Below are 18,828 nucleotides of genomic sequence, written 5' to 3' on the forward strand. Positions count from 1 at the left end.
GAGGTCAACAACTCATACTTGTCAAGAACTAATTTTGTTCACTACCATCGTAATATACTTTTTGTGATATCTGCCTGAAAAGTGCACTTTTCGACACGGTTTAGTGTACGTAAGGTGGTTGTTTTCCGCACGGCGTGACTGAACGTTGCGCACTAGTCACATAATATACTAATTACACACTGGCATCGAAATATACTATTTCAAATAATCAAAAATTGGTATTTTTCGATACGCGTGCGTAAAACTGTTTTCCTGACCTGTGAGAGGTGTCGAAGAACATTTCTCCCATGAGTATCAAACCCTATTTTTCACCAAAAAAGTGATGAAAAATGTCTTTTGAAAACAGGCAATACTAACGCATTTTCATCCGTCCAATGATGTAATTTTTCACACCCCAACCTCGTCTAAAAATCAAATTTCCATCTCCCACGAACATCTCAAACAAACCCACTGAAAAAAAAAATAAGAAACGGGAGTCTCCGCGCCCGATTTTCCGGTCTCTACCCGCCATCTTAGTCCCGTCCGACCACCAACTGTGGATATTAAAAACGCCATTAAAATTATCTCCCTTGTTTTCCATGTTTTCTCATCCCCCTTGAAACACTTCGTACCGTAATCATACAATGTAATATCGATAATCCTTATTACATATACACTAGCAGGTTACAATATGTTTGTGAAAAATATACATCAAAATTTTGTTACTTTTTTACATCACAGATATTTTAATATAATATATCTTCATTTTAATCTTAAAACTCTGCCCTTTTCATTTTTTTTTCTCAACTAATTAAATCGACACCGGATCATTGGCGCATCGTTCCCGATAAATCAAAAGCTTGAAAGAGAAGGGACATTCACTTGACTCCGCTATCCAAATAATTTTTCACAGTCTCCCCAATTTTCCTGAAAATTCATTCCCCGAGGAAACACGTCGACAAAATAGGCAATTTCGATGGTAAATCATAATTTTCTAATTAAAATTGAATCCTAATTTCCCGTAATTAGTTTGATCCCTTGATTATCGTATCTCTTCGACTTATCGATTACTCGTATAACATTTTTCTGATTCAAGTTTCGCGCTTGGTCGATATAATTAAATTCTAATGTAACAGTTACCCCTCTCGCCAGATAAAATCATCGACGATAATTCGTTTCCGCATAATTTCATCTAGTTATCGTCAAGTGATGTCTTCTCACTCGCCTGAACTTGACCCATTGGACAGCGTCAGGAAACGCGTCGGTGTGAGAGGAGTAGGGAGCCCCTCAAAGTATTAGTGCGCCATAAGAAATGCCCGCGCTGCGCACGCACACTACCAGAAAATGGTGAGGAGTGGGGAACTGTGAGGCTGTTCAATGGGTCAATCAATCAGTCATGCTCATCTCCAATGATTAATTCCTCTCTCGAAACGCAAAATTTCACCAAAAATCGATGACTAATATCACTAATATTTTCAACCCAATTATGAGAGAATAACAATCATCATCAGATCACCACAACGGATGACAAATCACGCGCTAATTTCGGGGGACACGTCGACCGTCAAGAATCCGACACCCGTTTTAAATTCTTTATCATTTCACCTATAATGAAGACTGCACCGGTCGTCGCAATGAATTCGCAATTAATTAATAACGACAATCATAATTAGCAATATATCGTTCGTACAATAATATAGATTTCACATCTAACGATAAATTTTTCATTTTTTTTTGCATTTTAAGAATTTTTTTTATGCTTCAGAGGTTTTCTGAGTCGATTGGGAAAACGAATCGAGTCGCATTGGACTGGGGAAGAGAGAAAGAGGGGGGAGGGGGTGGTCACGAGGTGAGTGCATTTTTTTTTTTGTTTTTCTAAAAAATTTTTACCTTTTCTCGCGCGATCAATGAACATTCAGAACGAAGAATTTTGATTAATTTACCGGAAAAAATTTACACCGAGTGACTTTACAGTGATCTTTGTTTCATCATCCTTTTGGTTTATCTATTTGCGTTCATTCGAAGAGGGCGCCCTGGTGAGAGAGAGAGGGGGAGGGAGGGATCGGGGGCCTAAAGGGGGCATTGAAGGTAGAGGAATGATTTTTGAATTTTTAAATTACACGTTGATACACAATCATGAATAGTGCTTTTCGCTTTCCTCCCATTATTTTTTTTCTCCATTTCACTGATTTTAACCCTATAAAGAGACCTTAACATTTACACTCGATAACTTGGAATTGTTTTAATTTTAGTTTTTTTTCCATCATTTTTTGTTAAATACGTAAATTTAGGTTTTTAGTTCCAAAACACCGAGATAGAGTTAGCCTTGCTTAATATGTTGTTTTTTTCGTATTATAATTTTTTTTACTTTTTTTCGTTAGTAAGGAGATTTTTTTTCAACACCGAACATATACATGCCTTATTTTATGTACAGCCTAGAGTTTCAGTCGTATAAGAGTCATGAATGAGTGCATATATGTTTTTTTTTCATCATCATAATTTTCATTATCCTCTCTGAATAATCTGGAATGTGTAAAAAATTTCACCTCAAATTTTTTGGTCCAACGAAACATCAATGACTTTTCCTCATGAATTTTCATCATTTATCTATCAGCAGTGTATGTGTACGTGTATATCTAACATATTTTTCATTTTTGTTCGTACTTTCGTTTTCATTAGATTTTTAATTTTAATTTTTTTTGTTTATTCTCCCACAAGAATTTACATCTCTTCTCCCGTTGTTCAGCAAACTCGAACGCGCATGTCCATAATGTTATGCCAAAAGAATTTTTTCGCGGTAAAGGGGGGTGGGGGGCGGGAATTTATCAAGTATGGGCTGTATAATTCAACTGGGCGGTTGTGAGGGTCTCATGGTTATCTTTTGGGTGAATTTGATATAGCGTGTAGGTACTTCGTTTTTTTTCCATCATCAATAATCTTACATAATCGTGCCGGAAACCGCATCATTAATTATTTCATTTCTCCAAGTTTTCCGAAAGACGTAGGAATCATAGCGATCGATCGTGCCCAGTCTAGGACATTATTTTCACGGGTATTTACCCCTTTATTTTCAATAATTAATCGTTTCCACATGCCCCACAGCGAGTCCTCCCGACCAATATAGGAAGAACCTACGGTTCATCAAAGAACTGCTACGCTTTGTTTTTTAAAATTTCTATTTCATTCATCTATTGGTAGAAAATTTGTCTTTTCGTATCAAAAAAGTCGGATTTTAAATAGAAACATTTTTTTTTGTTAATTTTATCCTCAGAAATGACCCGCATAGAGAGTGCGTATGGTAACTCAGTTATTACTTTTCAATAAATTTCATTCAATTTTCAATCCATATCTAATCTTCATTCGTTAAACCACAAATTTTCACCTAGAATTTATTTCACAGCGCGACATCGCCAAATCACATAAATCACACGTTATACGACTTGTTCATTAAAAATAGATCCTCTCACACTAATTATAATTCACTCTCAATTATCAGGCTCTTATTTCCCAATGAAAAATCGTATACCGAACAATTTCAATCGAGCTATGCATTAGCGGGACAAGAATCTCATTTTCATCCGATTATTCAATTCTTCCTTTTCACTAAAACTTATTCTCACTTTTTTTGTTTAATTAAATTCATCGTCTGTACGCCCTCAATTACGTGGAACGCTGGCCCGAAAGAACTGAGATTTATTTAGATAATATATTGTCGCCTTGTGAAAACGCCTATAATCATATTTTTTCTTTCTTTCTCACCCTATCGCGCGCGCCAACAAAAGTCTTGGCTCGTCTTATTCATTTTTTTTGTCAATTTTTAATGTTTTTTACTCGTCGCATACTTCGTAATGATCAAAAATATATGTATATATAATATATTATTCTTATATAATTATGTTACCTCTTAATAGTTAAGTAATATTAATAGTAGGTAAGTATGTTAGGTAGTTTTACACTGATAGAGGAAAAAAATACGTTGTGTTTCAATTTTTTTAAATTTTTTCACCTGCCCTTTATTCGTATTTTATCATAGTATACGGGTGAATTGCATTCAGGTTCATCTTTTGGTGTGTCATAGATGAGTGAGTGTGCGGGTAGTGGGTTTTTTTTTATTTATTTATTAAATTTTTCATTTGTTTGGTGCGCGCGTTTGTGTCCTTTTTTCACTTGTATCTTTGTTTTTTAAAATCTTGTTATTTCGTGTAATAGTGTAATTTTCATTTGTCTATCTGTCTGCGTGTGTAGGTTGTCTCTATGTTCACCTCATTCTCTCGAGATATATTCCCACATGTTAATGTTTATTCAAATGTGTAAATTTGTGTATTAGGTTTAGCTATTTTCATTAATTTTTGCTCAAACGTTTTTACGGTCTTTTCTAACGCATTTCTCCTAATTTTCCGGGTTTTTCGAAAGTTCAGTCATCCTCGGTTAGTGTGATGTTTCCGCCGTGATTTTTCTTTAGATATTGAACAATCGAGGCAGGGAAAATTTGCACTCGAGGATGGCTTCTGTTACTGTCGGAATCGCATCAGGTTCATGGTGGATTATTGCAGCATACAGTGAACACTGTACGTCCTAACTTTTTCGTCACTTTTTAGTGAATTGTTAATCTTTTTGCATCATTTGTTACTTCGCTCTTGGGACTGATGTCTTGACAAGAGTGATTGGATTTTCAGAGGGGCATGGATGAGGTGAGGATTTCTGCTGAGGTGATATTGTTCTTTCTAAACTCAGACGAGGATTTTTCTGTTTGTTCTCTACACGTGGTGCGGAACGGGCGCGACGCTAGAAAGGAATGAGAGGGGGGGTGGGGCGAATTTTTGCATTATTGTTCATCTTTCGTTTTTCTTTTTGGCGAGGAATGGGTTAAATTTGGTACTGTATCCAATTGTTCCATTTTCTTTTCATTTAACAATAAGATACTGACTTTTCGTCTACTGCTCTACGGAGTCTTCCATGGTGAGGGCAGGTCCCCGTGGTTCCTGAACCGGTTGTGCTACTGGCTGTGAATTATTCTGTTGTTCTTGTTCCGTTGTTCTCGAATTACTACCAGAATTGTAGCCTCTCTGAAGTTGCACAACAAGTCCGCTCACAGCACCAAACTCCTTCGGCTGTTGTTGCTGCTGTTGAGTCTTCTGGCTCGAATGATCTACTATAAGCTTACTATCACAGGCACTTTTTTTCTCATTTGATACGGCATAAAGATTGTGTATATCCGGGTAATGATTCAGCTGTTGCTGTTGTAGTATTGTTTTTCGTGGCTCATCACCACCATTGTGCACCTCACGCTCTCTACTACCACGATCAATACGTGAATCCCTAGTGTCATCATCACGACTACCAGCTCTGCTTATCGACAGTGGTGTTGGTGGTGATGTTAAACGATCACTTCCCTGATCATCATTTCTTATTCTCTCTGTTGGCGATGGACTCAAATCAACAGTTGGTACTCTCTCTGGCCTCTCTGGCAATGATCTTGATGGACGATAGCTCTCGTCTTCACTGCTATCTGTCATTCTTGGTAATGGTGTACGTCTGGAGTTCCTGCAGAGTTGATCAATTAATGCTTTACTGCTCATTGCCTCGGGATGATGTTGTCCCTGAGCCCGTCCTTCAGTTATACCCCGTTGATCTCTTGGCATACCAGTCTCCAAACTTGATCTTATTAGATTATCGAGAAAGCTACCATTTGCACCTGTACCCTCATAAAGGCTCTCAGCCATTTCCCTCGTTGTTTTAACCATTGAACGTGAATTTGACGTACCTGGCTCTGTACCACCACCTTCTCTACTACTCTGCTGTTGCTGCTGTACAATAGCACTTCTCTGCTGTTCCTGCAGTCCACGCATTCGCTGGGTAGCGAAATACTGTTCGGGCAGTATCGTTGGTACATTTGGTGCACCTGGTATAAACGGTGAAGGCATGAATGGCGTTGGACCCCAACCAAAATTGAAAGGATGTGGAAATGGTAGATGCGGCATTCCGTCTAAAAATGGCATTTTCAAGCCATTTGGACCACCTGGTAAACCACCTGGACCTTGGGTGAATGATTTTTGAGGTTTCAACGGTGGCTTTTTGTCTTGGTGAGCTGGCCGTAGTGACGATGGCGCCGTCGGTGAGTCTTTTGATTTATCCTCCGACTGCTTCTGGTCCCTGTTGACAAAAAATTTTTACGTCATTCTTCACATGATGAAATATATCAAGAAGGAATTACGAATAGTTCCTTTTGGTTCATTAGAAGCAGCAATTTTTTACCTCTTTCTTGGTCTCATGAGATGCCTCTCTTTGACCTTGTACTCGAGGGTGGAATGTGGTACACCGTAGTAACTACCAGCCCTATGAACACTCATTTCTCCTCTCTGCACAGCCCTCACCGCCTCCACCAGACTATCCCGATCGTAATTCCTGTATTTTCCACGTTTTGGTCTTGTACCTTTGCCACCAGCGCCTGGTTTTGATTTGTTCTCTTGGCTCTGTGATTTTTGCTGCTGCGTTTGCTGCTGGTGTGCAGTTTGCGGTGGTGTGTATCTGCCCCGTTTGAAGGGATTCGAATCACTGAGCAATGGTGTAGGTGTTTGGGATACATTGGTTTGTCCTGACTGGCCCTCTTGAAATTTTGAGCTAATACTCTTAGCAATGACATCACGAAAGTTAACACTGACACCTTTACCAACGAGTGAATTTGTCGGACTACTTGTACCCGAGAATGCTGGACTAGCGCGCTCCAACAGGCCAGGACTACCAGCTGCACTTGATGATGCAGCAAAACCCTGGGCAAATGCTGCTGAATTGGGCTCACCATTGTTCTTACTTGAGCCAGGTGTACTCGCTGGTTTATAGGACGGAATCTTGAGTATAGCTCTACCCTGAGCGCTGTCGCTCGCCTCCTCCTCAATAGCTGGATTAAAATCATCATTTGTCATTGGTAACCTCTGCTGTTGTCCACCTTGTAACGATTGCGACTGGGGTGATTGTACGTGTGAGTGGGACTGATCGCCATTCACATCTTTGTTTAGTCTTTTGTCCTCGCTCATCAATCGCCTCATCACCTCTGGTATCCTGTACTCTTGATTCTCAAGACCTGAAACGGAGGGGCGAATAAATGGGGAGAAGCATTAGAGTAATGGGCAGTCACAAAATGTCCGCTCATCGGGGTGGAATAAGAGGCTAGTATGACCACCCTGGCTTCTATCGATTTCGGAAGACCGGTAAGTTTTTTGTTCCCTGAGTAAAACCACCTGGGTTGATACGATACAACCCACATCCTACTTGATTTTTTTTCTGCTTTATTGGCAAGTGCACCAGTCTAATTTGTTTTTCGTTTTTCAAAATTCAATTTTAGAGGATAGATGCTCTAGATAGTTTGGATTTTTGTACCAGAGTTTTGGAGAGTTTTTAAAACAGTTCAAAGTATTTGGCACCTTTTTTCTTATTGTTATTTGGGACTCGAGTCAGGATTTTATTTGTCGTGCTAGTGATTTCGTCGGGTTCGTAATAGTTTCTGAAATTTGAATATGAATGGGAAATTAGTCACATATATCGTCTGTCGCATTGGATTTCCTTAGATTTCGAGATATTCAATCGAAATTGGACAACAGTCGAAATCAACTTGAATCGTTTTACTGCTTCGTGACTGGATTAGTTTCTGATTGTTCATAATAGAAAATTTCGAGAAAAGTTATCTTGCCTTTGAATGGACCCGCAGCTGCCAACATTTTATGGATATAGGGTCCAATATTGGCATGCTCGAAACCAGGCCACTCTGTACCAGTTTCATGTCCCCGTTGAAGAAGTGTCCTGAGAGAATCCCTACCGCTACCCTCGAGGGCTGAAAACCTCACCAAGTCTTCCAGCGATAGCAGTGGTTTCAGCAGTGCTTTTTCCACTTCCTTCTCCTCCTCAGCGCCTGACAGCTCTTTGTCATCCGCCTGTTGAGAAACAATCATTCTAGCGTCTCCATGTCCCATTTTTATCGAGTGATATGTTTTGTTAGTAGGGAACATGTAGATGTAGATTTGTAATAAGACTGTTAAAAATTGTTGCCTGAAATTTCCAGTGCACTCGTTGGAAATTTTTGGCACATTATGAAGGTCCACGGAAATTTCAAGGATTTTCCTAATTGATTATTCAAAATTCTATGGAAAAATGAGTGGAAACTCTGAATTTCAGTTTAATTATGCCGTGAAAATTAACAGAGATCAGAATATTTCAAGTGAAGATATTCTTAAGTTTTCATTTAACCCCTTAGCAATAATTTTCGATCAATCAATTTCCTTCATCGAAAAACCTTTCTATGAAATTTAGTATTATTTAGTCAATGGACAATTGACAATTCCGTATTATCAATTTTTTATTTCATCTTTAGTCAGAAATTTAGATTTCTCATTTTTAATTTCGATGATTATATGTAAATTTTGAGCAACAGAAATCCGAAAGAAGTTCAAATCAAAAAGTTTTTCACTGAAATGTCATCGCGCCTCAACAGTCCCTGAAATTTCATTTTTTTTTTCTAACAGTGAATATTATTCTCGCGTTTGAATGTCATTCTGTGTAACAGATTGTTTAATTTGTATAAAATAATCATGCTGTGTGGGACCTGACATCAAGCTCCATGCAGGGATTCACTATAAAAAGAGCCCGCTGCACTCTCCTTCAATTAACGCCCGTAACGAAGAAGCAATTAAAAGAGAACAATTTGATAAACGTGATGCATACATCCGAGAATGTAATGTTGATATAAAAAATGAACAACATCGCAGTCTGCCGAGTGCATGTACGTGTTCTCCAGCAAGGGACTCGTGTCCTTGACATTAAATGACGATGATCGAGTCCATTAGCATAGAACGCTCATCATTCTTTGTGCAAAAACCCACTGACTTACCTCCGTGAAAGTTTTCATTTATACATTAACGCATGCATACAAACGAGCATCTAAGCAATGCAAAATTCGCATCCCGGAAATTTCGAAGAAATAAAAAAACATGGTATTCATTCTTGAAACATGGCAACAAATGAATTCAATATCAATGTGAGCGTAAAAATGCACGATTGGATACACGTGTCGTAACCGAGAGAAGGTGCAGAGAGAGTTCGCGATTGTAATACAATAAACAAATGAAAAAATGTAAAATCATGAAACTTTCGAATTCCTAATGAAACAAGGGTATTTTTATTTTTAAGACAAATGTGTCTCAGAATTTCTGAATAAACCAAGGTATCTCAGAATTCTCTATAAAACTAATCTGTCTCAATTTTCCGGGAAAAACTCATGTAACCCAGACGAAATAAAAAAATACTTATCTCGGTAATTTTGATTAAATACTGTGCAAGTGGTACTCATTTTAATATGTATAATAGCCAGAGAATTCAGCAATTCTTTCATTTTATTCTCATTCCTCACACTTCGTGATACAGCTCAAATCCATGTAGCAGTCAAACGCAGCTAGAACTAATTCCATGAGGCACGTGCCGATCAAGATATCAAAACAGATACTGTCGATACCTTCGAATAAGTCTGGTCTTACGAGGCGTGGTTATGCACGCAAGTCCTGGCTACTCTCACTCTATCAATTTTTTTTCCTGTAGCCGCATTTATATTAAAAATGTCTTGTATATCCGTTACAAAACTCCACTACACTACGTTTCAGGAGATGATTTCATTTTTCCTATTGATGAATTCTGGATTGATGATCTACTCGTCCCTTTCATTCATTTTATTAAAGTTACGAAGGCCGTTGGTGGCGCTGCAAGCGCCGCACCAGCGTAAATCGACATAATGATAAATTCGAAAGATCTAGGAAAAATCTGAAAAAAAATGAAGTGAGCGAGATCGTTCACTTGAAGAAGTCCAGTGAGATTTTTTATGCTCAGTGTTACCCTTAACCTTATTCTCGTCAGCAAACGCGACTCGGCGACTCTGGTCACCTCCGCGGGGATTCCCCGCCGTGTTATTTCGGTTCTAGCGTTGCCGAATTCATTCTACACTGCCCGGGGGCGCTCACCGAGTTTCCGGCAACGTCGCGTGATGGAAAATTTCATTTAACGTGGAAAAAATAATTCATCTGTTTGAAATAATTTTCTCTCTAGGAATTTGCGGAAATATGTTGTTCTAAAAACTACTATAATTCTTCAGTCACTTCAATTCATAAAGTCAAATTATTTTGAATTTTTCCGGTTAGCCAGACAATTGTAATAATTAAAGAAAAACGACGCGTGGCGGGGTTTCCCTCATGTCGTGACCAATCTAGGGTTGATTATATATTCAAGCGCAAAGTTGACATGTTTTTTGGAAAATTCGCCGTATACACGGTACACGGCCCGAACTTTCGCAATAAAAATTTGAAAATCCAACTACTTACGATATTTTTTTATCATCTTTAAAATGAGATGTCAAATTTTTTCAATTTTTTCTGAGGCCTCTTGCAGTGTAATTGTAAAAATCGGAAAAAGAGCGACGCGGCGCTCACAGCGCGACCAACGGAGTGTTAATTTTCTGGCATGAATCCCTCAACATATTATAAATTCACAAGATGTCGACTAAATCGGTCAAACTCTAATTAATCAGCGCTCATGAAATAGGTTTTTTCACCAACGCCGTTGGTCGAAGTGGTTAAACCTCTGGACCGGATAGAGGAGGAAATCGGCCCATGACAGAAAAAGCCTAATCGGCTATATGGGAATGGCAAAAAAAGAAATAAGTTTTTTCTGATTTCATTTGAGTTAGACAAGTTTTCCCCCGAAAATTCGGATAGATTAGTTCTACAAGAAATTCTGGGATACCTTTGTTTATTCATAAATTCTGAGATCCCTTGTTTTAAAAATAAAAATGAAATGCCCTCGTTTTATCAGGAAGTGTCGAAATGATAATTCACGCACACAACGGTCACTTCCCAAAAACTTACCTCACTTCTTGCAACCTCGCGTTCGCCAAGTGGCCAAGTATCAAACTACAAATATAGTGATAAACAGTTAAAACAGCCCATGCAAAAAACATAGGACAACTACTGTTTTATTTTATCTTAAATGATTTATTTTCTCATTCTTCTGAGCGTCACGGCAACCGCACGTGGATACCGTGTAGACCCAATTAGTTAGCGTATTTCTATTTATTGAATTATTAATCTGCATTATTGTAATGCAGAGGTGATTGGTCGATGCATCACTCAATGGGTGAGTCTACACGGTGTCTATCGATCGCCATGCAAGAGGTATGTTTTGGGGAAGCTCCATTCGTTCTTCCTAACCAAAACCACACATTAGATAAAAATAATAGTAAAAAACCGATTAAAAGGAACAAATAAACTCATCGCGTGGCTATTTCGCACCCTCACTTATTCGAGTTGAGCTATTTTCATTGTTTATTGCACTGAGAAGTTACTCTCACATCGGATTTATCGGATTGTAACGGTTACTTTGTCATTAGGAATTTGTTCTTGTTTGAAACGAATTGGCGTATTTTAACATTGATACAGAATTTTCGTGACTCAGTGACCTGTTGCACAGAATGGAGTTCCTGCATTTTTCGACACATTCCATGTTCTGCATTGAGCGGCCTCGAGTGGTACAAAAACTGACGTTAACGTCCCAGTTAGTGCCACTTCAAAAGCGGTCTTCAGCAATTTTAGGACAGTTGAAGTTCAAAAAGAATTTCTCAAAGGCTAAATCATCCCACAATAATTCCATTTGTTTCATAATTCAGAATAACAATGCATCAGATAGCGAGTTAGTACTCTTCTTTATCATTTGGAATGTATATCAGTAGCGAAGTGGTAAAACGGTTCAAGTCAATTTTAACTATTGGCCAGTTTTCAATGAATATTTCGGAATCTAAGGGAGATGGCAAAATTTTTATTATAACCTTTTTTGTAGAGTCGTTGGGGAGCTACAACAAATGTAATTAGGAAAATTTCGCTATCTCCCTTAGATTCGGAAATAATCTTCAAAAAGTCAACTGGGAGATGAGTCGATTTAAACCGTTTTACCACTTCGTTACTCATATGTTCCCAAACGTGATAAATGTTTGACAAAAATGACGTTAGTTCATCTATGAATTGCGAAATTAATCGAAGGATGGTATACATATCCTCCCATTATTATAAATATGTAATGGCAAAGATTCTGATAGGTTAGGTTGCTCTGAAATACGAGGGTCAGAAAGTGCCACTAGTGCCGCAAGTGAAGTTCTCCCCGCATTTTCGCAATTTTTTTCTTCCTCTTAAATTTCATCCATTGAAAAATCGCTGAGGGTGGCAGTAGCCGGAACTGTAGCATTAATTGAGATATTGACGGTGCCAAAAGGGGATGACAACACCTGCAGAATAGCTTAGAAAACTCGCTCTTTTTCCAGGATCTGGATGAAACGAGTTGCAGATGATCTGAAGAGTATCACTAATTGTCAGAAACGTTCAAAAATACGAGGTGGTTAACAGGTGTGGGCGCCGCCATCTTGTTTGGGTACCCCTTCCCCTGTCGCAGGACGCTTTAAAGATGGCGGCGCCTCCACCTCGTATTTTTAAACATCTCTTCAATATATTTATCCTCTTCAGATCATTCTCCACTCACTTCATCAGGTTTCTGTAGAAGGAACAAATTTTTCAAGCCATCTTTCAGGTTTTTCCGTCCCTTTTTGGTTGAAAATTCATTCCGCCGACTTTTCGCAGTTTTTTTCCTCCTGCGGCCTCTTAATGCAAAACATGAAATGTGTGGAAAAATGAGCGGTCTCCATTGCGAGAAATAGATCGTTTTGCTGTATCGATGTTGAAGTACCCCAACAAACTGGTAAAATGAAAATAATAAAAAATGACAAAATCACTCTCTCTTTCGTCCCCAAAACCTACCTCATCCACTTGCGGGGGCGGACTTGTTGCAGAGGCATTTTGGGTCGTATTTGGTGTTGATGCTGTTGTTGTTGATGTTGGTATTGTGGAGGTGATGGTGGTGGTTGATACTGGTACGCCAGACTCGTGAGGATGTGAATGGGTGCTAGTGAGGGAGGCGTCCCTCTCGCGTTCCATTGCAAGCTTGTAGACCTTGTTACGAAGGGTGCTTCTTGGTATCCCGTAGATGACAGCTGCTCTTCGTGTACCGAGTTTACCACTCTGTATGTCCCTGAGGGCAGCTTGCAATTCTTCCTCGGTGTAAGTTCTTCGGCCACCACCGACAACTGGCACACCACCAACTCCAGTTTGTCCGGGTAATCTGGGCTTCTGCCGGTACGAGGTTCTGTTGGTAAATCAAATATTTCATTTTTGAGGGAATAATTACGTAGGGAAGTGACGAGGACTGGGGGGAGATCATTTATTTGTGGAAATTGTATTTAAAATGTCAAGGATAGTTCTGTATTTTTTTTTTATTATAACAATTCGGTGAGAACAGTTTTCTGAAGATAAATAAATAGTGTTTAGATTCTGTGACGTAGTAGTGAAAATTAGGTAAGTAATATTAATTGATCAATAATTCTATTCCTATTCTTTTTCGAGGTCAATTAAATTGTGAAAAAAATTTGAAAAAAAATCATGAATATTCAGCGTCATTTAAATAACATTTTGCATACAATTTTTTTTTTAAACATTCGTTGTTTATAAATTAATAATTGAAATTGTTTAAACTTTTGGAAACGTTATTTTTTCAGACATGAAATCGCTTTCTGGTAAAATTCTGAATATGAATAAATTTGCTAGGATTCCGAACAAATGATTTTTATGGTAAAAAATTGAGTGTTTAAAAATTATTTATTAAAAAATTGCCAATTTTTAATTATTTCATAATTCTTCTACAAAAGTAAATTTTCTAATTTTTTCAGATTTTATCCTTAAATGAAGCATCAAGTTTAGACTTCGAAGATTGAAAAATAATTTCACTTTAAAGTCTTCAAATCGAGAGCCTATTTAATTCGTCGAATGGAAAACTAAAATTTTCCCATTCGAATTCCATTCAAATTTTCCCAATTTCACGAGAACGTGAAACAAAAAACTAAGACAATGGCCTGAAATTCAGAGATAGAATATTTATCTGAAAACAAATATAATCATCATGAATTGCGTGAGAAAATTAAAAATAAATGATTTAAAATCAGAGTTAATTCCTCTCCGTATTTGTTAAAAATGAAAAATGGACTTCAGACTTCAAAAATGAAACAACAATTTCACTCGGACGTCTTCGCCTCGCGATCCCACCTGGCCCACAAAATAAAAAATAATTTTCCTCTTACTTCAGAAGTGCATATTAACATGGATGAAACAATATCAACGGATTTATTATACCCATAACACCAACGATTGAGCACCTGCCCGCACTTTTCAATTAATATTCCTCACAACTGCCTCGGGAATTACCGAAACACCCAAATTTTCCATCCGCAAACCAAAGTGCATAATAATATCGCGACCAATTAATATTGAGCACAACAAACCCGATAAGATTAGCCCGGGGCCAACGGCAAAATTTCATTTCGGGTTGAATAACCCCGCGTCTCTCTCAGGCGTGTGTGTCGTTGTCCGACTTTGAATCCTCAAGCTGATAAAAGTGCATTTCGTTTTGTAAACTTTGTATTTCGAGATACTGCATGCCTCTCCTCTCGGTGAATGAACTGGGGATTTATTTCGTCAGACGATATCGGTACCCTCGTGTGCAAAAATTTGAGGTGAAAGACTGTCTCGATTTCTCTCCCCCTCCCTTTTTTTTTCATTTTCCCTGAGGCTTTGGATATCTTATCGCCTCGCTAATACTCGCATGCAGTTTGAATACACATCCCTCCCGTCCCTCTCCGTCCACTTCTTAACCATCTTTATATTATAATAACCGAGAGATTCTTTCGTGGGAGACGATGAGAGAGGTACCGATTACAGCTCAACTAATAATAGAAGATGATGGAAAACAAATTTGACGCGCAAATTGTCGATGGATAGGACGGGGGCAATGGACGAGATGTTGATTTGAGTGTTTTCATGTATTCAACTATGAAAATGAGACGATGGGAGAGTATCACGTTTCATTTTACATGTGCGGTGAGAAAAAATTGTCGAAGAATTGCGAGAGAAGTACACTGAGAGAAAAACGACAAAGTTCTCAAACAAGTCTTACTTGCGCCATGAAAATAGTTTTTTGAAAATTATCAAAAGAGGATTTTATTGGGTCAAACGTGCAGAGAGTGCGCCGGAATGAAAAATTTTTGTCGCAAAAATTGATTTAGTAGTTCAAAAAAAAATTGCATTCTCTGTACACGCAAGAAATGTCATTTCTAGCACTACTCCTTCGTTATTCGATCCTCCCATACGTATTTTGCTCCCGAAAAATCTTTGTTTTATGCGAAACAAGGGATAGTAGTTTTTCGTTTCGACTGTCTAATAATCACAGACAAGAAATGAACCCTTAAATGAAACAATAATAATGATGTCATAGCAATCTTGTAACTTAGGGATAAAATATTAGTTGATAAATTTTCCTCTGTATGAGATATTTTCATCCTGAAAAGGCACCGTCTGGTGTGAGTTATCGGCCTCTTGAGCCAAATATTTCGTTGCTGTCGAAAGCAGCGCAATTATTCATGTTGGAGACTTTCAAATTCGAACCAAACAAATTCTTTTTTGGCAATTTTCAACTAGCGATTTTGTTGGCCCTATTGGATTATGTGTAGGAATACTCAATAAAAACACATTAGTTTTATTCTTCAAAGTAAAACTCTTTAATGATCGCACGCAGAAGGTATATCTTTCTCCAACGAAGTCTCTAGGACGACTAACTAAAAGTCATGAGAGTTTTCACTCTCTGGACCCATTTGACAAAAGGCCCTTGTTTCAATTTTCTTCAGCCTCTCCTTTGTGACTCACCATGAGGACTGTTTTTCTTCACGTCTCTATTTTCTAAGAAAAGCCATAAATGTCACCCTGAGTGTTTGGGTGGAAAAGAGAAAATGTTTAACTAAACTAAGAAATTAATTTTTGTATTCAGGCATGAATTCCAACAGGCCCAAACAAGACTTGTTCGACAACGTTTGTTCTTCTCTCAGTGCAGACTGTTGAAAATTTTTGACTGAAATTCAGTGATGAAGCCGTGAAACGATCAAAACTAGAAAAAAATGCTTTTGCCAAATATATTCACCTGCCACAAGTAAATGTATATAAATATCTGTATAAGACATGTGTAAATTTTCTTGTAGTTAATAAATGTATTTGGCAAAAGTAATTTTTTTTCGCAGTGTAAGGGGATACGTCGGTGAAATTTAAGGGTGTCAAGTGAATTTGAAAGAAGATTCAAAAAAAATTTTTTCTTTCCCTCCATCATTGGAGAAATATGTATTCATACATCCGACGAAATTTCAAACCCGCAACCGGAACTAGACATCGAGAAAATAAATGCGGAAAATCCTCTATTTCGCGTGACGAACCTCGAGAAAGCATGAGATCAAATGGGTACGGCGAGTTGAAATATCTCTCTTATTCACCCCGGTACCCCATTGTTTTTTGTCGCCATCACATTGAACACATAATTCCCCATATCTTCAAATTTTTTTAAATTTTTCTTGAGTTCCTAGGGGGTTGAAACGTTCAATTTAATCCAAACTCCATAAGAGGCCGTGTATAAGACTGATTTTGTTTATTTAATCTCTCGATATCCATAAGTTCTAAAATTTCAAAATTGTCACCGATGTTCAGCATCTGTCTAATACTATTAATTAAAAAAATTATAACTTTGTTGGTAAATGTCAATTTTCAAGGTCATCGCCAAATTCACTTGGCACCCTTAAGTCTTCACTGAGCCTTGGAACCCATTGAACAGTTTATGATATGTGACGGAATATGGGAATAACCAGGAAAAATCGCGGACCCGATCGATTTTGCCGCGTGTAACCACGAAAGACTTCATTTTCTCCTGATTATACCTTCAAAATGCTCCTTGCACCGCAGTTTTCATACGATTTTAACGTTAAAAAATAAGTTATATAGAACAATCACCAACTATAGATATTCACGGAGAGAAATGTTCAGTAAAAATTACGGAACGGAATTTTTTTTCATTTTTCAGTCATAATATGATAAAGATTTCGAAGAGTTGTACTGGAAATTTCCGCCAAAAATTTATAATTTCATAACTCAAGCATGACAAAATGAACACGCAATTAAAATAAACATGCGTAAAAATACGAATATAAAACACTCAACGGTCGCAACTCAAGGTCAATGACAATGAAAAAATCATAAAAGTCATTGTCCGACAACGACTGGCACGTACAGCCCCTGAAAATCGTGCTAATTTTCATGTTTCTCAAGAATAAAAAAATTCGAGATGAGTTTAATAACGTGTCGTTGCCCGATGAAATCTCTCGTTTCGCTTCACTCTTACGTCGACACGTTTCACGAACGCGTCTTATCAGGAAACGAGAGAGAAAATAGAGTAAAGAGGATAATAAAAATAATACGAGAGGTCTCGATGCACTCGGTCACGAGGTGGATGGAATGTGTTTTATTTGAGATAATTTTTTTTTCCTCTGGAGACCCTTGAATACGTAACCGTCTGCAATGGAATGCAAATATCGGTGAGAGGACTCATATGGATTATGTAGGACAAATTGTACTCACGTGAAGATAGTCTTGGGATCAATATTCGCCGGCATTCTCAGAGGTATTTTTTGTTGATCCAATATGGATATGTTGTTGTCCTGGAAGAAGATTATTCTCATGTGAATGCACTGAGGGGAAGAACGGCGGAGCGATAATAAGGGACTTTTTGAGATTTTTTTAGGTACAACTAAATCACAGATTTTATTGGCGCTATATCAAAATTTTCAGTAAATACAAAAATAATATGTGGCGTTTTTTCTTTATTATTAGAATTGTTAGTCACCCTAACTCAAAAACAAAATGGAAACTTCAATTTGAGCGATTAGACAGCTTCCATTCGGAAGCAAAAACATTGTCAAGAGAAAAAGGGGAAGAATCGCCTAATTTTTTCAGTCAAATACTCAAAAAGTTATTTTTCTGATACCCGAGGGGATCATTTTGAGAGTAATTCTCGATGAAAATAGCCGATGAAGCTCTCGTCATTAAAAACTCATGATTAAGTGGTTTAATCCACTACTCGATCAAAGTCACGAGTCGTTTGTATACGCCCACAAAGGACTCATTACAATAAAATGGTAATTTTTATCTTGAGGAATATAATTGGTTCTTTTAACACAGATTCATACATTTGCATGCACGGATTGAAAAAGTTTCCAAGGAGTTGAAAGACAATCCGGATCTTTTCTGAAATTTCTTGGAAGGACGTTTAATATTCATTTTCGGGTGATTATTCTTCGTTTGGGTAGATTTATCATTCATGGAAACAGTTGGGTTAATTAAAAGTTATTCCGATAACTGGTCATTCGGCTCGATATTGTATTCGATTCGGTAAATTTTGGCTCGTTGGGCGCATTGACTAGCTTGATGGAGAGAGTGAGTGAAAATTAAGTGGGTTAAGCTTGGATGAAATCGATATTTTGAGATTGCTCCATAAACACGAGGTGAAGGGGAATAAATACAAGGTGATACAAATAAGGAACGAATTGGAGGGATGAAACGAGTTAATTTATCTCTTTTTCAATATCAGAATTCAAGGATAACGAAGTAGGGGGGGGGGAATTCTTTTCAGAGTTTATAGAATAGACGAAGAGTATTTTTTAGGCGCAATATCAAATTGCGTTTCCGAACATGGCGCAATGGAGAAAGTAAAAAAAAGAATTGAATACCATTCTGTGAAACATGAATAAACGAATCATAATTGTCCAAATCATTTAGGTCAGAGGAAAATAGAATAATTCTACTTTCTTAATATTGCGTTTACTGAGGTTTTCTTCGAACAAAGTTGATTAGA

At 37.7% G+C, this 18,828-nt stretch overlaps 1 protein-coding gene across 1 annotated transcript in view; it reads right to left on the reverse strand.

Annotated features, from left to right (window-relative positions):
- Positions 1 to 3,963: 3,963 nt before the first annotated feature.
- LOC107048411 (mushroom body large-type Kenyon cell-specific protein 1) overlaps positions 3,964 to 18,828 on the reverse strand; it is a 60,302-nt gene continuing 45,437 nt past the window's right edge. Inside the window, exons 5-9 of the mRNA XM_015271567.1 lie at positions 17,556 to 17,635; positions 12,816 to 13,200; positions 7,667 to 7,907; positions 6,235 to 7,060; positions 3,964 to 6,132 (exon numbers count right to left, since the gene is read on the reverse strand). Coding sequence (XP_015127053.1) covers positions 4,914 to 6,132; positions 6,235 to 7,060; positions 7,667 to 7,907; positions 12,816 to 13,200; positions 17,556 to 17,635 — 2,751 coding nt within the window. The 3' untranslated portion in view covers positions 3,964 to 4,913. The remainder of the gene's footprint in view (positions 6,133 to 6,234; positions 7,061 to 7,666; positions 7,908 to 12,815; positions 13,201 to 17,555; positions 17,636 to 18,828) is intronic.

Source organism: Diachasma alloeum, unplaced genomic scaffold (assembly GCF_001412515.2).
Source record: "Diachasma alloeum isolate Michigan unplaced genomic scaffold, Dall2.0 Dall_scaffold_00192, whole genome shotgun sequence".
Lineage (NCBI taxonomy): Eukaryota > Metazoa > Arthropoda > Insecta > Hymenoptera > Braconidae > Diachasma > Diachasma alloeum.